Genomic DNA, 22,107 nt, shown 5'->3' with positions numbered 1-22,107 from the left:
GGGATTTCACCGTGTTAGCCAGGATGGTCTCGATCTCCTGACCTCATGATCCGCCCGTCTTGGCCTCCCAAAGTGCTGGGATTACAGGCTTGAGCCACTGCTCCCGGCCCAGCCCCTTATGTTTTATATGCAACAAAGAAGACTGGTTCATGTCTTCCTAGACCTTCTGTTGTATACTTAATTCCATTTTTACTGTACTTCATGCAGCTCACAGGAAAACTAAATTGGGTGAGTCTCTGCAAGAACCCATTTAATATGCTGTGGGATAGAATGTTGGGGACATGGGTGTGTCTCCTTCCCCCAACCCTTGTGTCTCAGTTATGCAGGCAGATATTAGTTTAGAAATATAACTACCCATTCAAGAAGAAAGACTTGAGCTTCAGATATTTGCTTTTCTGACTTTCCTTCCTTTATTCTTCACATTTTTATATCTATTTCCCTGTTGATAGAGATTAAAGAAAATACTTTAAAATTAATATTCCTCAGAGTCAATGTCCCTAGCAATCATTTCAAGTCAGTGAAGGAATGAAGGCCACTGGGAACATGGTTGTAAATGTCAGCTTATTAGAGGGTTCTCAAGCTTGATGCAAACTTACTGCTTGTGAAGGGTTGGCATTTTATTCATAGTCACTGAAGGCACCTGTTTCGCACATTGCTTTTTTTCCCGTTGTTATTAGCATAATTAATTTTTTTAAATCTCTTAGCACTTTATTTTTTTCCCCCAACTGGGTGAAGCAGCACAGTCTTTGGACCTAAAGGAAATTAAAGACAATTAACCTAAAGAATGAAGCTATTTTCTGTTTGTGGGCATTCATTCTCTGTTTAGATGGTAGAGGGTGTATTTAAAGACTCAAAATAAGCCTGGTGTGGTACCTATAGTCCTAGCTACTCAGAAGGCTGAGGTGGAATGCCAGGAGTTCAAGGCTGTTGACTGTGAATAGCAACTGCACTCTGGCCTGAGCAAAATAGCAAGATTCCATCTCTCTCTTAAAAAAGATTCAAACCATTCTTCCTTTGAGTAGATTTGAGGTGGCTTTCAAGTTAGAAAGAAAATGATCTTTAAAGATCAAAAAGGAAATGAAACTATCTGGACACAATTGTTCCCAAACAAGAAAGAAAATTATGACTAAAGGAATATGGTATAGCTTTCCCTTGTGGTCATGGAAGAAAGCAAGCCACAGAAACGTCCAGGTGAAGGTCAGATATGGTTCATGACTTTCAATGTAAGTGTGATGATTCTTTGGTATCCACTTCCACAGAACACCCCAAGCTTCGTGGCTCTCCTTTTCCAGGATGAGAACACGTCTGAAAGAGACTTACTGCTCTACTAGCTTCAACTCCAAGACGTTTTCACAGTTAGACTTTTGGAACATTTTCATAGATTTTGTTCAGTTCTGCCTCTGACTCAGGAAATTAGAGACCTGACTCAATGTGTGCCTCCCTCCCCTCTGAGCAAGTAGTGCCTTTACCATTGGTGGATGCTTGGATATTCCTCTTGCTGCTACCAGGAACAAACATTTGTCCTTGTACCCTGGTACCTCCTGTCCAGTCTTATGAAGCACCAAAGGGGAAAGGAGAAGTCACAGATCCAGGCAAGAGTGGCATCCCCTGCCTGGGTATTCATCCTCCACCTCTCTTCCCCACAGATGGTTGGCTGTGACTATGAGATCGATTCCAATGCCACAGAGGATCGCTGCGGTGTGTGCCTGGGAGATGGCTCTTCCTGCCAGACTGTGAGAAAGATGTTTAAGCAGAAGGAAGGATCTGGTAATAAACAAATAAATAAAGTGACCAAAAGTGGGGACCAAAGGTGGGGGGGCAAGATAAATGGTTGATTGATTCCTAGTTTTTGTTTTTATTTTTTTAAAACAGTCTGTGACATTCAAAGTATTCAAAATGGAATGTAGCCTTTACCATAAAGGAGTAAGGGTTCCTTGGCAGTTTTAGGAAAGGGGTTGATTGCTGACAAAATACAAGATGCATCACAGTGAGATAGAGATCTGAAATGGCCTTGTGGTTGTGCACAGGAACAGGTGTAAGAGCGTGATCCCTGGGAGTGGATCCTCTTTGTGAATGGGCATCACAAGAGGATCCAGCATTAAAGCCAATGGCATTGGAACAGACCAAGAACAAGGGGACAGAAGAGATCAGAAGCTGGCTGGGAAGGCTGCAGACACAGGGCAGATTCTGTAGTGAGGACAGAAGCCAGCAATGGGTTTACAGGCAAAAGAATTGGGGTGCACCTTCAATTCAAAGTCAAAAGAGAAGCAAGGCAGGGTTGTATCAAATCTCTTTTATTCCCAATTGCTCCCTGGGAGAGGGTCCCACCCACTGGTGCCTTATGACTTTCCAGACAGCTCCTCCACCTAGCATCCCCTTCTTACCCACACTTTCCTATTATTTTCCCATAGTCACTTTTTGTGGAGTTTCTTCTCTGTGCAGCTTTGGGCTATGGATAGTCCTCAGGGCATGAAGAGTCCACCTTCAAGGGTGGACCCCAATGAAGAGTCAGTTCCCAAGGAAGGCAGCTAAGAAAGGGTGAACCATCATATGGGAGCCACAGCAGATCTTGCTCCCCTGAGTTTTCCCCACCTGAGGGGTGAAGGAATTGAGATAATATACACCACTTTCCACCAGTCATGGGTTGAGGTTACTCTAGGGAGATCAGACTATTAATTCTCTGGATTACGTGGAGATGCTGGGAGTAGGGAATCCATCATGCACTATTGTAGTAGGGCCTGAGGGGAGAGGGGCAGTGTCTGCTACACAGCAGTGATGCCCAGGACAGGAAGTGATAGCCACTTTCAGAGATGGTAAAGCCCTGTTTTCCTGGATTCTGGAAAAACAACATCTCTCTTCTAAACATTCTTCCTACCCAGGATGAAGTTATTGAGTAGGATCCTGAGAGGATCAAGTGTGTCCTTCAGTTAATTACATGACCTATTGTTCCCTAGTAATCATAACAACCAACAGTCTAAATTTAATTTCCATTCCTCTTTTTCATCTTTGGCTATTGGATTACTAAGGTTAAATTGTGAGACGTAATGCTTGTCCTGCCCGTGAGAATTATCACTGGAAGATTGTAAAGCTTTGATTGTTAGCTTTATTATGGATGAAAAATATTCTCTGGATTACTTATTCGGAATGTGAATGATAACCCATATATCTTACGCTTATGATTAAGCACTCTATGATAGCCAGTGTTTTTACAAGCTTTACAAAGGTGTTTTGTAAATATTTTCCATTATTTATAGTGGCTCTACTTACTTATAAAAAGTTACACTTAAAATCGTATTTCTTCATTTAACCTGTTTTTTTTTTTTGTTTGTTTTTGTTTCTGTTTTTGTTTTTTTGAGACAGAGTCTCGCCCTGTCGCCAGGCTGGAGTGCAGTGCTGCAATCTCAGCTCACTGCAACCTCTGCCTGCTGGGTTCAAGTGATTCTCCTGCCTCAGCATCCTGAGTAGCTGGGACTACAGGCATGTGCCACCACACCCAGATAATTTTTTGTATTTTCAGTAGAGATGGGGTTTCACCATGTTGCCCAGAAAGGTCTTGATCTCTTGACCTTGTGATCCACCCACCTTGGCTTCCCAAAGTGCTGGGATTACAGGCGTGAGCCACCACGACTGGCTGACTTGTTTTATTTCATTTTCTTTATGAGTTCCTATCTTGGCCTCTGAAGTGCTATTCTTCTAATATTATGATAACTCAATTGAAAACCAGAGTTGTTGTTCCCAGGTCTCTTCCACTTAACCTTTTAATCCTTTAGGAAATCCGACTCTAATTCTGGGTTCTTTCCACTGCCGTGGTCTCTTGGGAATCAGAAAAAGGGATTCTAAATGTCTTCTGCTCCCCTCTCATCCCTACCCCTGCCTGCCTGCAAGATCTCAATACCTCTGACCACATGCCCACCACTGAGCATTTGACATGTCCCTGTGCCTTTGTGTTTTCAGTTCTCTTTCTCCCATGTCCCTTTTCTACAATTCCTTTCCACCGGTTTCTAACAAGAGGGTTATGGTTGCTCGCGGTGTGTTACAAGATTCCAATTCTCTCACAACCCTCTTTTGAGATAACTGAGACTAAGAGTCTAAATCTAAAGCAAAGCATTTTAACTTCTCAAAACATCTACCAGGTACTGTTATTTTTATATATTTCTTCCTCACTCAGTGGTTTGTGAGCCTGTCAAACACTGATTTGTTTCTGAATCAGACACCTACGTGTCAGTGCTCTCAAGCCTGGGAACAGACATGGACCAGCCTTTCCCAGGAGCCTCCACACATAAATCATCATGAGATATTGGCCTGCAATGAGCATTGTCTCAAATGGGCAGCATAAATCTTTAAAGAGACAAGTTGGCCACTGTAGATAAATTGCCCAGGGTTAATGATATAACCTCTTTATGAACACATTTTTATTACAAATGTCAAAGACTAGAGACCAAATATGCCAGTGAGTAAAGTCTGTTTTTGTGGACCACAAAAACTGTTGGATAAGATGTGTGTTAGCGTCAATAATGCGTGATGTCTCTTATCACAATCTCAGAAATTAGGGCCTATCTTTTGCCCCATCTTCAAACATCCTATTTTTTTTTTTTTTTTTTTTTGAGATGGAGTCTTGCTCTGTCGTCCAGGCTAGAGTGCAGTGGCACAAGCTAGGCTCACTGCAATATCTGCCTCCTGGGTTCACATCATTCTCCTGCCTCAGCCTCCCTGGTAGCTGGGATTACAGATGCATGACACCATGCCTGGCTAATTTTTGTATTTTTTTAGTAGAAATGGAGTTTCACCATGTTGACCAGGCTGGTCTCAAACTCCTGACCTCATGATCCAACCATCTTGGCCTCCCAAAGTGCTGGGATTATAGGCATCCTGAGTATTCTTTTAGCTCAAGGTGCTCAAGACTGGGATAGTGATGGAATTGTTTCTCCAGGTGGTCTCCTTGGACCCAGAGACTTTTTATTTGAGGTCGGAATTATGCTTCTCCTCTTCCCCTAATACTGGTACAAGTAGCTTATGCTTACACTTATATAATATATAATGCATATAACACAAAAAATATGTAGTAGTGGACTGTTGATGTTATTGGTAGAGCTTCTGGTCAAGTAGTTAAGTTTGGGGATAGCGAAAAATTGGACACAAATTTTTTTACTTGTATAGAGACTTGGTACCCTAACCCCTGTGTTGTTGAAGGACCACTTGTATTTTGGAGCTATTCTTACTGGTCGGTCCTTCTTTTATCTACAAGCTATTCAGAAGCAGTAAATTAAGTATGCCTCTTTCAATCTAACCCTAATAAATATTTCTAATTTTGGATTTTCTCTCTTAAGTGGAAGAATAAAAAGCAAACTCTGTTGTTTATTTATTTTTTTTCTATTTAGGTTTTCATTTTTTAAAAGCAAGGAGCAAGGTGGTAGACACAGTATTTCATGCCAGTTGATTTACCTGCATGAGCTCTGCTATGAAAAGGCATGCAACATCCTAAGTAAGAAAATGACTGCAGATAGCAACACTCGAAGGGCATTTATTTTTTAAAAACATTAGCCTCAATTACATGTGATCAATATCTTCCCCAAGGTGGTTATACATTAGTGGTTTTAATCAGTGTTTGAGAGCCAAATGGAACTTAATTAAATACTACACAAACCATATTTTGGTTCCTCTGGATGAGAGCTGCCAATTTGAAAAATGAGGCTGAGGTTGCGATCTGTATCCAGTTTCAGAGCAAATTATTCTTGCTGGACAGGCCAGGATTTGACCCCCAGGACCCCATACTTCTTTAGCGCCAGAGGAACATGAAGAAATTGAGGCACTTTCAGGTGACAAAGAGGAAGGGCTTGCTCATCAGACCAAATAACCTAGTGCATATCCAGTGGAAAAATCACCAAGATCTTCGGCGTCTTAAAACTGTATTTTATATATTTTTTTAAAAAGTTGAAAGAACAAAGAATAGTTAGCTTACAAAAGAGGAAATCACTGACTATTAGAGCTGAGAGGGACCGCAGACGTCATCATTCAGTCCCCTTCTGTGCAATAAGATTCAAAAAGTTAGATGAATCAATGAAAGTCATAGAGCTGATTTGCAGAAATGCAGAGACTAGAATCCAAGTCTTTCAACTCCCATTGCCCCAGAACTCCTTGCACAATGCCAACCTCCAAGTCCATGTTCTTTCCATTTTATGAGGTAATGGTTCTCAAGAAGCATAAATAAGGTGAATGCATAAAATGTTTAGCATAGAGCCTGGCAAACACTGGCAGCCGCTAAGTATTCATTCCTTTTATCACCAGTATGCCTCTTACCATAATGACCATTAAACAAGAAAAAGACTGTGGCTAGAGTTGATTGTTATCTTTAAGTAAATGTCCACATATGACGCTATTTCAGAAGGCTGAATTAGAACACATGAGAATAAATTATAAATTGCTATTTCAGCAATGTATAAAAGAAAAAATGAGAAAGAAAACTTTCTAATGAATAGAATTGTCCAACAGTATAAAAGGCTGTACTCAGAGTTGAGTTCCTCATAACAGGCTGTATTAAAGATAGCCAGGTGGCAAACAATCTGAGATTCCCTCTAGGATTTTCTTAATGAATGGAAGCTAGGATTACATTACTTCTAAGAGTCTGTCTTTAACCTGCTGGCAAGGGGGGGTGAGGTAAAGTATGTATCCAATGCAATGTTTAGGAAGTCTAATTTAATAGCAACAAAGGGGGAAGCAGAAATACTAGCAGGAAGCTAGCAAGGAGCTTTAGGGTTTTGAACTATCAACATAAAATTACAGAAAAATAAATGCTAGATCAACCACAAAAGCTTCAGAGTCCAATCTGCACTTATTTCACCCCTCCTTACAAAACCAGGCACATATTGAGTCACAAAACTCCTGAGAATTCTGGTCCTGTCCAAGTTCTCGAAAATCCCCCATAATGAGTGCTTCTGCCAATCCCAGTGGCCATCCAGCAAGGGCACTAAATGACGGGGAGGCTGGAAAGAGGATGAACAGTGGGTCAGAAACAGTTTGCATTCAGCTGAGAAGCTGGCGTGCCTCTTTCATGATTGTGTCTTCTCTCCTTAGGTTATGTTGACATTGGGCTCATTCCGAAAGGAGCAAGGGACATAAGAGTAATGGAAATTGAGGGAGCTGGAAACTTCCTGGCCATCAGGAGTGAAGACCCTGAAAAATATTACCTGAATGGAGGGTTTATTATCCAGTGGAACGGGAACTATAAGCTGGCAGGGACTGTCTTTCAGTATGACAGGAAAGGAGACCTGGAAAAGCTGATGGCCACAGGTCCCACCAATGAGTCTGTGTGGATCCAGGTAATGCAGAAAGGAGGGAAACTGCTGACATGTGTACTAGTTAGAATACTTCTCATTTTTCCCCCTAGGTATTTGCTAGGTGACATCAAGTAAGAATCTTTAAAACCTCTTTTAGCGAGGAGCAGAGAGGGGAATGAGATATTAGTTTGTGCTGTTAATCCTTTATTGCCTAGATATTGCTGAAACCCCCATAACAAAATGCAGGGTGCTCTAAAACCACCCACTGGGAGGTTTGAGTTCAGCTTCTGGGCTGACTTATTTGAGGGTGATTGTTCCTCAAGTCTGTTGTCATTGTGGCACAGGTTTCCAAGTAGCTTTCCAGTAGTGAGGATAAACTGACATGTTACTCTGTGTTGTCCTCAAGCAAAGCATTTGGCTTTGTGAATTCTTGCTGGAAAGAGGAGTTAGAATACAATATGTGCTCTTCAAAGGTACAAGAAATTTGTCTTTCATACTGGGCACAGAACTGTAGAAAAGGAGTGGAATGAATATACCAATAGCAGCAAAGCAGATTGAGGATGACAAATGACCAAGGAGTTAGATCCAGCCACAGTCTAAAGTTAGAGAGACATCCTTTTCGAGCCAGAGATCAGAGCGCTCACAGAAGCTGAAGGTCAAGCATGGCAGCTGTGATCTGTGAGTGTCAGGAGACTTTGCTTCCCCAGTCCCAGGGAGCAACCAGTCCACTGCCTCTATGTTTAAGGTGAATCCATTTTAAACATGTGATGAGTAGACTGCCTGCAGGAGACGGAAGTAAGGGGAAGATCCCAAGAGCAGCATCGCTAAGCTAAAGCCCATGACCATTGTCAGCTCAGAACTACTATTTGTTAAAGGTACTGAGTAGCCTGAGAGGTAGGGAAAGCCATCATAAGACAACAATAACAAACATCACGCAAGTTGACATTCGCTGAGGCACTGTTCTAACCACTTTACATGTGTTTACTCATTTAACCCTCAGAACAATCCTACAAATAGACACTATTTATTATCCCCACTTTGTATATGGGCAAACGATGGCACTTACCTATATTCACAAAGCTGGTAAGTAGGTAAGAACACAAAGTAACCTATCAGCCTATTGTTGGAAAGGACACTCCTTGCCATTTCCACAAAGTACTCCCCATATGATTTGATCTCCCCATTTATGTGAACTGAAATTCCCATGGGAATCCAGCCAAGAAATAATTAGATGGAGAATATATAGCTACAGAGGTAGAGGTGAACTTATAGTTATGAACTTAGACACAGACATAGGTATAGATCTATTTAATGGCATTTGTTCCAATGCATGCTTCCATTACTAATTTTAGATGACTGACATTGTGTGGTGTTTTTACATGACTGGCTTACAGTATAAAGTCATGACAGTTTGACATGACCCCTCTCTTGCCTTTTAGCTTCTATTCCAGGTGACTAACCCTGGCATCAAGTATGAGTACACAATCCAGAAAGATGGCCTTGACAATGATGTTGAGCAGCAGATGTACTTCTGGCAGTATGGCCGCTGGACAGAGTGCAGTGTGACCTGTGGGACAGGTGAGAAACAGCCGCTGTCACTATGAAAGCATGCCAGCCTCAGAGCAGGTCGTAGAGGCGATTACACCAATGATTTGCTTTGCGCTGTCTGCCCATAGATCTGCAGGGCTCCACTGAGATGGCCAGGGGCCTCTGTGGACAGTGAGCCTGCAGGGTCATGGTTTGAAGAGAGGCAGTTTTTCTTTTACCAGCTCTATATACTGGCCTTTTATAGAGCTGATAAAAACTTTGATAAAAGTTTTCCGTAAAACCTTTGTTTGAAGGTTTCGTTACACGTCAAACAAAAAGCATTAACAACCACTGCTCTGGTTGAGAACCTGAGGACCACAAAAGTGGAACAACTCCTCAAACATGTACCATAAATTTTGGCCAAATTCACCTACAACCAGCTCTTCTGATTCCTAACCCAGTGCTCTTTCTCCATCTCCTGATTATCTGTTTTTACACATATAGCAGGGGAGCAGCTGACTCTCACAAAATCAAGCACTGGAGAGGTTCACTTGCTGCCATGTATTAGGATGAGATAAGTTCTGCCACAAGGACAAAAATATTGAAATCTTAGTAATTCAACACAATGAAGGTTGATTTTTAACCCATTGTATGCCTGAAGCAGGTTAAAAGACTCTGCTTCGTTTCCTACATAAGACATACAAAACACATGGCTTCCAGCTTGCCCTGTAAGGAAAGAAGGATGGGAGAGGCACCCTGGCTCTTTTGACAGCCTTGGCCTGGAAGTGCTGCAAGTCACTTCCACTCACATCTCATTGGTTGGCGTTAGTCACGTGGGTACCATCTAACTGCAAAGGGAGGCTAGCAATTGTGGAGGGGTACATGGACATTTGAGGAGCATGGGATCTCTCTGCTGCAGTGCTGGATGAACTCTCCCAAACCCTATGAAGGCAGGGGTCAGGGCCTGTTGAATACATGGGGCTGTATTACTCATTTAGGGGGCTTTAGTAATATCACCACATGCAAAAGCCTCTACCTCTCTTTCTCCTTTGGGTCATGTCTAAGTCTGTTCTGAAACTTCTTGCCTCTAGCCTATAACTGCAACCTGCAAGACTAGGGCAGCTATAGAGTGATGTGCCAGAATTGGTGATGTAGCAAAAGGGAAGAAAAGTGAAGCAGTGAATGGACCAGAAGACCATGGCCTACTCCCCTACAGGCTTCCCTCTCGCAGGCCAGGCCTCTGCAGCACCTGCTCACTGGCTTTCCCACCCCTGAGAGTTGTGCACCATCAACCTTATAAATAATTTTTATATTATCAGCTTCTTTCTTTCCCCATTTCAGCACAGAAAGCCAAGGTTAGCTTTTAGAGTTCATAAGAATAAAACGTTCACTCTAAATTGTGTGATATTTTAACAATGCTAACTAACCCTCTGGAAATCTATCGAGGTCAAAGGTGCAGTCAGTGGCAGCAGCCATGAGCGGTGTTGATAGGAGAATCAGTCCTGCATGCTACCGCTGCCTCTAGCATTTCCAAATGTACTGCCCACCACTGCCCAGGGTTGGGGGCTGGGCTTAGAGTTAGGCAAAGGCAATTTAAGCAGAAAATAAGTTGGTGAAAAAAATCTTCCCCTGAGGAGCAATGGGAGGAAAATGAAGTCATTGTGACTTTAGATATAAATACTTTGTCGATTTGTCATCCCCTTTGTCCTCATCTTTCTATGAAGTACAAGTTTAAGCTCTAAGTCATTTGTCCCAAGACACCACGAAATGAAACAGCCAGTGCTGATGGCAGGGACTCCTGAAAGAAACAAGAGAACATCCTCCACCCTCTTCTATTTCAAGATAGAATGGACGCTTTGCATCACACAGACAGTATTTCAGAACATCAGGAATCAAGAGATAAGTGGCTGATGTGTGCAGTGATCATAAAAAGACATCTGAAGTCAGCTAGGAAATTGGACACTCTTACCAGATGTGAATCAGACATTTGGTTTTGCCACAGCCTAAGCCTTCAGCAGCACCTCCACCTACCTAGGTAAATGTCACTCTGATTACTAAGCCTTAATGGGAAAGATCACAATGCTCACATGCTCACCTGAACTTCAGCCTCACTGTTTGTTTGGGTGAGGGCGAATCTTACTCTGGCAAAGAAGAAAGACAGCGTATCTACTGTAAGACTCTCAAACATAGAGGATGAAATGCTGTTATTCACCCAGGACACACATTGCTAAATATAACATTGGAATGTTGCCTGAAACACTGAATCATTCAGTGGTGGATTTTTATTTCATCTAAGCTAAAACTTTAAGCCTAACTTTAAAAGTAAGTTAAACACATTACTGAAACATGAAAAATTGTCACCACCCTAACACATGTACTTTTGCTACTTTTCTTTCCTTTCAATGCATTTTTTTCTAATCATAGATGTATAAGTTGTATGCATACAGATGCATTTATGTACATTACACACATGTATTTTTGCTGATCACAGTAGGGATACTTTTTCAGGTGTTATACAATCTTCATAGCTATCAATTTTAAAGATGCATTTAATTTGCTGACAAGATAAAGCAAAATTTCCTTAACCAACTCCTTATTGCTGTTCTTCTGATGAGCATTTGGGGACCTGTGTAAAAAAATGGTCTCGTGAGTTTTAATTTCTATGTGAAATTTCTAGGTTCAAAGAATATAAATATTCTGATAATTAACTTACACCAAATTACCAGATAATATTAACTTATTACCAAATTGATTTCCATACTAAATGGGTTACAAATAGGCGGTAGCAATCATTTTATTTTTTTAATTATTGTGTTATTTTAGTTTTACTGAGAAACATTTCAAACATACTAGCAAAATAGAGAATATAGTAACAAATTCTTTTGCACTAAGCACTCAGCTTTATTGCTCTTACCATTTTGTTGTTTGTTTCAACCTTTACTATTAAAGAGAAAAAAAAAAATCCCACAACTACAATCAAGAAGCGCATTCCACCTCCACTTCCTTCACTTTTTCCCCAAAGTTAACTAGGGTCATGAAACTAGTGTTTATTATTCTATGTATATGGTTAAATACTTTTACTATACATATGTATAGCCGTACACATTATATAGGATTGTTTCTCAGGCATTTAAGTTTTCTGCAAATAGTATCATATGCACTATACCATGCTTTGCCTTTTTTTTCCCTCAACATTATGCTTTTGAGGTAAATTCACATTGATTAAAGTAGCTCTAGTACTTTTTTTTTCTGTCGCCCAGGCTGGAGTGGAATGGCACAATCTTGGCTCACTGAAACTTCTGCCTCTGGGTTCAAGCGATCTCTTGCCTCAGCCTCCCGAGTAACTGAGATTACAGGCATGCACCGTCACACCCAGCTAATTTTTGTGTTTTTAGTAGAGACGGGGTTTCACCATGTTGGCCAGGCTGGTCTCAAACTCCTGACCTCAGGTGATCCACCTGCCTTGGCCTCCCAAAGTGCTGGAATTACAGGGATGAGCCACTGTGCCCAGTCTATCATACATTTATTTTAAGGGTTGTGTACTGTTCTATTGCATGAATATATCATGACTTATTTATACATTCTACTATTTTGCAGCTATAAACATTTCTGCAATTCTGTAATGAATACCTTATGATTATTCCCTTATTACCTCAATATTTGGGCTTCTTTAATATGTATACCTAAAAGTAAAATTCCTAGGTCATACAGTCTGTTCATATTGTAGGGGTAAATCTGTGAACTCATAGGGTGCCATGGAATATTTTAAATTTTCCAGGGAAACAATGAAATGTTAAAGGGAAACAGCAAGAGTTAACATTTCTTGGACATCATGTGTCTACTATTAGCTCGAGGTAGTTCAAGGTTAGGTCATACTACATTCTTTTCAATGACATTCTATGTTTGTGAAACTGGTTTTTCAGTGGTTACCTTGATTAAAAAATCAAGTACCACCTGAAAATCAATGTGAAACTGGAAATATGGCATCTAGTCTCATTCCAAGATTTGAAAAATTGTATAATATCCAATAGATGCACACATCTCATCAGCGTAAGTTAGTTTAAAATGAAACAAAAATACTATTTTTTTCTTTCTTTTCTTTTTTTTTTTTTTTTTTTTTTTATGTTTATTTGAGATGGAGTTTCATTCGGCTGGAGTGCGATGGCTAGATCTTGGCTCACCGCAACCTCCACCTCCTGGGTTCAAGTGATTCTCTCTTGCCTCAGCCTCCCAAGTAGCCAGGATTACAGGCATGTGCCACCACACCTGGCTAATTTTGTATTTTTAGTAGAGACAGGGTTTCTCCATGTTGGTCAGGCGGTTCTCGAACTCCAGACCTCAGGTGATCTGCCCACTTCAGCCTCCCAAAGTGCTGGGATTACAGGCGTGAGCCACCATGCCCTGCCTGTTTCTCAGTTTATATGTATTATTTTTTCAGATGGCTACTAAGTTGTTGGACCATAAATCTTTATTAAGTTAGGACTGAATTATTTAATGAGAGGAACTGTTAAATGTCTTATTTTGCATAGAGGCCACATGAAAAATGACTGAAACATGAAGGACAATATGAACCAAAAATGTTGCAAGTCTCTGTTCTAGTCTTTGCCTTATCTTTTAAACTTTGTTTGCGTTGACTTATTTACACCGAGCAGAACTCATATTAAGTAGAAATATTATACTTGTGAGGCAGGAAATCACTTGTGCCCAGGATTTCGAGATCAACCTGGACAACATGGTGAAACTCTGTCTCTACAAAAAATACAAAACTTAGCCAGGTGTGGTGGTGGTGCATCCCTGTAGTCCCAACTACTCTGGGGGCTGAGGCATGAGGATTACTTGAGCCCAGGAGGTTGAGGCTGCAGTGAGCCGAGATCCTGCCACTGCACTCCAGCCTGGGCAACAGAGTGAGAACCTGTCTCAAAAAAAAAAAGTTAAATTTTTAATATAATGAATTTTGTCTGTGTTCCCTTTAATGTTTGTGCTTTTGATGTCTTAACTAAAAATACTTTTCTATCCTATATGTAGATATGATCCTTTATTTTCTTCTAAAAGTTTTAGAATTTTGAATTTCACATAGGGAGTTTAACCCAACTAAATTTATTTTTGTGTGAGGTATAAAGTAGGAATCCGGTTTCCTTAGGAATAATCAATTATTCCAACCACATTTATTTAATATGACAACCCCTCCTTGTTGGCACTTTTAAAGCTGTTATTATTTTAATATCTTATTTTAAAGAAATTACTGAGAATTTGACAAAACTAAAGCGGATGGCTATAACTGCTCTTGACAATATCTACATGGGGGAGGAGGTGAAATCTCTAGAGAGCACTTAGAATGAATGCTCTCATCCTCTCATCCCACCCCACCTACATGTAATTCAGGTTAAATGTGTATGCATCCTAGTAGCTGGAACGTCTGTTTCTAGCTTGTTGTTTCTCTTGGCTGCTTTTCAATTGGATTTCCTCCATCAGATCCCAGGCTTGTCACTACAGCCAGGGTTTGTTAAACATTACCACTGCCTTGCATTAAATAGGAAGGCCAGGACTAAGCTAATAACTTGCCTGCCTTTCCGACCGAGTCATGCTCTCCATGGTCACTTACCGTGCGGCCTCCTTGGGAGGGTTCTTTTCTTTGTCTGTACCTCTGGGTGGAACTGGTTTTCTTTCCTCTTGTTCCTGCAGCTGCATGTGAAAAGATGGAGTTCATTGTAGCTTCTCTGGGGCAGTTGTGTGATGCTTTGCCACTGTCAGAGTCAAAGGAATTGCATCGCAAATAACAAACTCGCTGTGTCCTATCTGTGAGAACTCTAAGCGTGATAAGTGATGATTCTCTTTTGTTCTCCTTTTTCCATCCAGTTTTGTAAGCATAGCTGTAAAAAGACCCAACTTTTTAGGAATTGTAGTCATTAAAATCTTATTAGCTTGGTTTTTAACAGAATTCTCTTGTTAAAATGATCAAACTCCATCTTCATCTGCCTCTGATTATTTGCCGACTTGTAATTTTAATTATAATATTTGTGTGCACATCTTATCTCCTTTGTCAGACTGTAAACTCCTGAATGACAGGTTCCATGCTTGATTCTTTTTGTGTGTCCTTCCTCCTTCCCAGGTGTGGCACAGTGCTACTTACTGGTTTCTTATACAGAATGTTACAAAGGAAACAGATGAAGAGATGTACAGGGCAAGGCATGTGGAAAGGTCACAGAGCTTCCATGCACCCTCTGGGTGCTCCACCCTCCCAGAACTTCCATGTGTTCAGCCATCTGGAAGCTCTTTCACTGGCATTTATCCAATTGCTTATAGGTGTGGGTCTCTTTCCCTTCTCCTATTCTGTTGCAATGATCTAGTTCTCTAATTTTTGCAGCTTTATGTATGTGTTAGTATTAAAATTCCTTATCTAGCTCTTTCTCTTTAAAAATCTTCTTGTCTATTCCTGGCCTTTGCTTATTTATTAAATTTTAGGATCAATTTGTAAAACTCCAAGAAAATCCTTATTGGAATAGTAATCAATTTGTGTGTTTATGTGAGGATTGATACCTTTAAAACTGAGTGTTCCTGGGTCTGAATACATACAGCTAACTAGGGAGGTGAAAGATCTCTTCAAGGAGAACCACAAAACACTGCTCAAAGAAATCAGAGATAACACACACACAAAAATGGAAAAACATTCCATGCTTATGAAAAGGAAGCATCAATATCATTAAAATGGCCATACTGCCCAAAGCAATTTACAGATTCAATGCTATTCCTATTAAACTACCATTTAGATTCTTCACAGAACCAGAAAAAAATTATTTTAAAATTCATATGGAACCAAAAAAGAGCCTGATTAGCCAAGGTATAAATACAATAGATCTCTCTATTCAGGTCTTTGGGATTCTTTAAGAATTATTTTCTCCTTAGAGATACTTAGGAATGCTCTTGATTTTTGTGTTTTAATTTTGTATCCAGCAACCTTTCTGAACTCTATTATTAGTTCTCAGTTTGTCTGTAGAACTTTTTGAATTTTTGTTTCAGTAATAAGAAAATTTTTGTCTCCTTTCCAGATGTTTTACTTTTTGTTTTTTGAAGTCATTGCATTGCATTGCATTGGACCTCTAGCAGAGTGCTGAATGGAATAGATCATAATAGACAATAAGAGACATGTATGCCTTTCTCCTGACTTTGATAAGAATGCTTCAGATGATCCTTATCAGCAAAAAAAATTGTCTTCTATTCCTGGCTTATTACCTTATTATAAATGAGTGTTGAATCTGTTTAATTTTTTTTCCATCTACTGAGATGATCATATAGTTTTTCTCTGTTAATATGCTAAAATAATTGGTTATTTCATGAATAGATTTTCTGTTATTGAACTGTACTGGCATTCCTTTGATAAAGCTTACTTAATGTGGTATAAATTCATACATGTATTATATACACCGTTGAGTTCTGTGTGCTAATATTTCACTTAGGACTTTTGTATCTGCATTCATGAATGAGATCTATCTTTAATATTCCCTTCCAGCACTCTCCTTGTTCAGTTGGGTGTCAAAGTTATAGAAGGCTCATAAATGAGTTGGGTTACTTTTCTTCTTTTTTCTCTGTAACTTTATATAAAATAAGAATAACAGTGGGTTTTGTCCATTGCCGTTCTTGCTTCCAAAGACATTTCTCCACTGGTTCTAGTCAGTCCTAGTTTAGTTAGGTGGGGGAGATTTTTCTTCATGCTTCTGTCCTCACATAGGACTCGGGAATGCATTCAAAGGTAAGCTGTCTGCAGATCAAGTGGCTAGAGTGGGCACGCAGTGGTCTGTGCATGAAGGCAACTCATCCTTATAGTTTCTTCACACTTCTCCTTGACCATATGGGTCAATAGGTACTCCTCATTTTCTCATTCATTTATATTATTCTTTCTTCCTGCTGACTGACCAGTATTTTCCTTTAAGATAGAGATGCATTCAGGCAAGTGTCTCCTGCAATTGTATAAAATCTTCCCTGGTCCCATGACTCTCTTTCTCATTCTTAAGTAATAAATAGTCCTATTGGTATATCATGGTAGTTCATTAAGATTGTAGCCTCTGGGATGGGTGCCATGGCTCACGCCTGTAATCCTAGCAGTTTGGGAGGACAAGGCAGGCAGATCACCTGAGGTCAGGAGTTTGAGACCAGCCTGGCCAACATGATGTAACCCCATCTCTACAAAAAATACAAAGATTAGCCCGGCATGGTGACGCGCACCTGTAGTCCCAGCTACTCGGGAGGCTGAGGCAGGAGATTCACTTGAACCAGGGAGGCAAAGGTTGCAGTGAGTTGAGATTACACCTCTGCACTCCAGGCTGGGCAACAGAGTGAGACTCTGTCTCAAAGAAAAAGAAGAATTGTGGCCTCTGGAGCCAGACTGTTCAGATTTAAATCCCAGCTTAACCAGCTATCAACTATATGACCTTGTGTAACTTCTTTGTGCTTCATTTTCTTCATCTATAAATGTGAGAAATTTTGTATGGTTGGTATGAGAATTAAATGAATGAATATATGTAAAATGTAATTGTTAAAAAGAAGTGCCAGAAAATTCTTAGTAATTATCTATTTAAATATTACTCATTGATTATCCTCTTTATTCTCTGTTCTGTGACTCCTATTATATGAATGCTGAAACTTCTCAATCTACCCTGTACACATCTTAAATGCTTTTTATATGTTCCAAATATTTTTTCCTTTCGAACTGAATTCTGAGTTCCTCAGAACTTTATTCAATATCACTCACTCACTCTTCAACTGTGTCCTGTCTAGAATTTACCCTCAACACAGCATTTTTTATTTCAATAACTACATATTTTCCCCAAGTTTTCTAGTTGTCATTTTTATATTTATCTATTCTTGTTTCTTCCATTTTTACAATTTCTTATGCTCGACTAATAGAAATTATATCTTTTTAAAATTTATTGGAACATCCTCAACATTTTATTTCTGTGTTGGAGAAAAGTACAAGAGGTAAGGAGAAGAGATCCAAAGTCTTTGCAGCAGTCAAGGGAAATAATACAGTGGCTAGAACTGAAATTAAAGTGACATAGATGGAAAAATTGTACAAATGTGGAGCTATTTAGGAAAAAGGCTAGACTGGGCTCGGTGGTTGATTCCATTTACCTATTAGTGGAGAGTGATTTGAGCATAGGGAAGATTGAAAGGTAACACCCTGTGTGCTCCGTTGGGTAAGTAACCAAATGGTGGTATCATTCGCTGCGACAAAGAGCATATAACAAGAAACAGGTCTGAAGATGAGTTTATTTTTATATATGTCTAATTAAAATGCCCAGAGGCAATAACATGCTTACTTTAAGGCTTATCAGAGTGCCCTATCAAATTTATTTCACCCAGAGTGGATTCCTATTCTAATTACTTTGTAGCTTGACTTAGCATTAGATTTCTCTAAATGTATTTTGGAATTATAATTTACAGGCTTGATTAGAGTGTAATTTCCTTTTAGCACCTTTTTCTTTTTTCTCTCTCCTGCCTCTTTTCTCCCATCTTCTCTCTGTATGCACCCCACCCTTCCTAACATTTTTGCAGTTTTACCTGACCACACTGCAGGACCTCATTTCAGGACCAGGATTTGTCCTGATTGTTTAGAACTGCTGTCTCATGGTGACATTGACAATATACTGGATAAAGTGATGGAGCCAGCAGGTAGGTCGGCTGAGCTCTTGATTAAGAATTGAATTCTTGTCTTGCTAACTTCCCAGGCCTAAAACTCTCCAAGAGTGATTGTGCTAAGTAGTTGGGGGTGCGGCGGTGGTTGTTCTTCCTTTCCTTTTTTTTTCTTATTTTGAGATAGAGTTTTGGTCTTTTTGCCCAAGCTAGAGTGCAGTGGCGTAATTTTGGCTCACTGCAAACTCCGCCTCCTGGGTTCAAGTGATTCTCCTGCCTCAGCCTGCTGAGTAGCTGGGATTGCAGGCATGCACCACCACACCCAGTTAATTTTGTAATTTTAGTAGATACAGGGTTTCGCCATGTTGGCCAGGCTGGTCTCACACTCCTGACCTCAGGTGATCTGCCCACTTCATTCCTGCTCATTCAGATTTTTATCAGGGAAAGTAAATGTTCTTCTATTCCTAGTTTATGACATCTTTCATTATAAATGAGTGTTCAATCTGATATTTTTCTGTATCTACTGAGATGATCATGTTTTATATCTATTAATATGCTAATTTGGTTACTCTATGAATAGATTTTCTGTTACCGAGCTATACTGGCATTCCTTGGATAGAGTTTACTTAATATGATATAAATTCATACTTGTATTAACTGCATTCACTCTTGATGAGTTCCAGGCCTGGGAAGGTAGTAAGACACCAACAAGGCCAGGAGCCTGACAGAGCTCTGCTTAAGTTAAGCACTTCACTTAAGTTCTGCTCAGTATTTTGCAGGACCGTTTGACTGCTTTTGAGTGTGGTGCCTTATTTTTTGTATTTTATAATCTAATTTTGTTTACATGTTTACATGTTATATATTACTGTTACACATTTCGAACAAAGAAGTATTTAAGCATAAATTCACTAAGATGTTGTTTTCTTATTTTGAATTTTTAAAATATTTTATTACCTTTGTTCTTGATCAGAGATCTATGTGAAAAACTGGCAAGACAATAGTCTAAACTGAGCTCACTGGTATGAAAGCCAGCCTGTTTTCCACAGTTTGCTGCTCAGAGGTAAAGGGCACTCTCAGAGAACACCAGTGACATTCTTGTCTCCAAGCCAGTATATGTTCTTCTCTCCCCTCAGCCACATTTGCTTTTACTTCTGCCTTACCATGGGGAGTGACGCTCTGACTTTAGGGGAATTTAGGACTGACTACTTCTCAGGAAACTTGGAAGAGAATTACCATGCATTACAGAAGGCTTAATGAAAGTCATTTATCTGAGTCACCCATCAAAAGATCACCAATGAAAGTTCAGCCAATAGATTATCTGTGAAGAAACATCTGCAGAAATGGCTTGACACAGATATGCATCTCCACAGGAAGCTTCAGGACTCCTTATAAGAAAATAGTTGGGCAAAAGCTCAGGATCACTTTTAGAGAAATGCAAAAGCCACCTTTTTCCCTCATTGCAGCCCTAGTACTGCAGAGTTCTGTCAGTTGTAATAGAGACTAACCAAAATTTCCTGTGTCCTGGAATGGCCCTACTTCTGGAAAATAGCTCCTCACTTCTGAATGTGACCTTTGCCATTTTTGTGCTCAGTGATCTTGTTTCTGCCTTTTGGGGCCTGTAGGTACAACAGTGGCCTACACAAAAGAGGGAACACTTTCTCCTGCCCTACCCTGGACTTCTCCGTTTCCTTTATCTCCTGGGTAAATTCTCTCTGGAGTTTAGTCATTGTCCCTTTGTTCAAAAAATGTCATGTGCTGGTAGGGAAAAGCAAATACTGAAAACTGCAAAGACCATGCCTGCAAAGACCATGGCTGCAAAGTTCCTGGAGATTGTTTGACTGTTCTAAACTGAGTTATAAACTAGATCACATTCATTGGAAATAAATTAGTGTGGAGCAGATACTTCTGTTTACTGAAATTAGTTCCCACAGGATTTATCCAATAGTATTCCTACTAAAGCTCAGTGTAACCATGCTTGAGATACTGTCCACATATCCTTGATAAAGCACAAGATTCATAAATAGAAGCACCTATTCCACTATGACCCTGATTTGTGACCATATACTGATATTTAGAAAGCAGAATACACTTCTTTGGAAATTCAGAGTCAGATACTTCTTTAACATTTTCAAAGTGCACTCATCTTGGTACTAATCCATCTGATTTGTCCACCATAATGGTCAGGTAGGATCTACCGAGTTCAGATATTGATCTGTCATAATGTAGGACTTCATAAAGATAATAGGAGGATGAATTCAGATGATTTTAATGGAATTAAATTATTGGAATTGAGAGATGGATGCTCTGAAATGAGGATTATATAGTTTACTAAACGCATAAATATATAAAATAAACTACTAGTAATATACAGTGGAGGTCTGATAACCTTTCTGTCGTAGTTCACTAATGAAGAAATGAGAATCCTTAATCAGAGTGGCTAATCGAATGGTCGGTTATTTAGTCTTCCTAGTTCCATTTTTACCCTGTGCGGCCAGCAGAGATTCATCCTGCCCTTATTTCAAGCCCCTAGTTTTGTTCTCTAATAATGTGGTTGCCTGGAATTTCTCAGTTGGTTTCTGTGAAGCTTTGCCTTGCTCAGTGTGCTCTGTGGAATGCTGACTATCTGCTTTTCTTGTTAACCCATGAGAGCTGTGAGACATTGCAGGCCTTTAATTTTCTTTAAGTGAATGAGGTCCCTGACTTGGAGACAGAAGGGGAGTCATAATGAGGCAGGAATACTTCTCAATTGTGGTGAATTTTTAAAATATCTCCTTCATAGGGCAGAATTTTTCTACCTAAGACTTTTAAACATTCTTTAAGCACCTTATTCAAGCTTTTCTTATATAAATTCTTATGTTACTCGTAACCATGACAGTTAACTTATGAACTTATGTAACAGTTCATTGGCATTTCAGGGAGAGAAAATGTAGTGGCTTGGAGTTTTACTGATGTGAGAGGTATGGGTTTCAACAAATGATGATAGTAAAATAAGATCTTATTATCTAATATACATTCAATATTTGTAGTTATTGAAGTCAACATCAATGTTTTTTGGGGTAGCAAATAAAAATGAATTGTGTAACAAGGGTCTAGTTGCTTATAGGAAGGAGTTTACATCACAGGAGTATGAAAACTAGGGCTTTAGTGAATTGGCTGAGTTGAGTTTGCTTTATTCCCTAGTCTCAGTGTGTGAAGCCAACCCTGATCTTACAAGGTGCAGGAAGCAGAATTTTAGAGGGAGTTAATATTCATGATTGGATGAGTGGGTTACAGAGAGGCTTTGGATTCAGATTCCAAAACTTTTCTCAAGGTCCCTTTGTGCATTCAGCATAGTACCAGGACTTAGGGTACATCGTGGGCATATGAGGATGCATACATACATCATTTTTACCTCACAACAACCCTATACTATAATCTTTTGCCATCATGAAGATGAGGACAAGGAAACTGAGGCTTGAGAAGGTTAGCAGGATTGTCCATGATCACTCATAAGTAAACATTAAAAGCAGGATTCAAAACCAGTTCCAGTTTTGATGGTGCTATTGATGTTGTGATTGTTTTTGATCACACACAAACACACACGCAGTTCAATGTGTTTGAGCTTCTATAGTCATGAGACCCAAGCTGTCTTTGACAAAGCCTTCATTATGAAGGATGGATTCAAATTCATAGAGCATGA

The 22,107-nt window shown here is 39.8% G+C and overlaps 1 protein-coding gene across 2 annotated transcripts in view; it reads left to right on the top strand.

Annotated features, from left to right (window-relative positions):
- Positions 1-22,107, top strand: part of ADAMTS12 (ADAM metallopeptidase with thrombospondin type 1 motif 12) — a 371,764-nt gene that overhangs the window by 281,436 nt on the left and 68,221 nt on the right. The window contains exons 14-16 of one of the 2 annotated variants that reach the window (XM_023216585.2): positions 1,647-1,767; positions 7,072-7,316; positions 8,714-8,852. In XM_023216585.2, the coding sequence (XP_023072353.2) occupies positions 1,647-1,767; positions 7,072-7,316; positions 8,714-8,852 (505 nt within the window). The remainder of the gene's footprint in view (positions 1-1,646; positions 1,768-7,071; positions 7,317-8,713; positions 8,853-22,107) is intronic. The other variant, XM_023216586.2, reaches the window with a different exon arrangement.

The sequence above is a fragment of the Piliocolobus tephrosceles genome, chromosome 4, assembly GCF_002776525.5.
Source record: "Piliocolobus tephrosceles isolate RC106 chromosome 4, ASM277652v3, whole genome shotgun sequence".
NCBI lineage: Eukaryota > Metazoa > Chordata > Mammalia > Primates > Cercopithecidae > Piliocolobus > Piliocolobus tephrosceles.
Note: the sequence above shows the minus strand (reverse complement) of the source record. Positions and strands in the feature narration are given on the sequence as shown.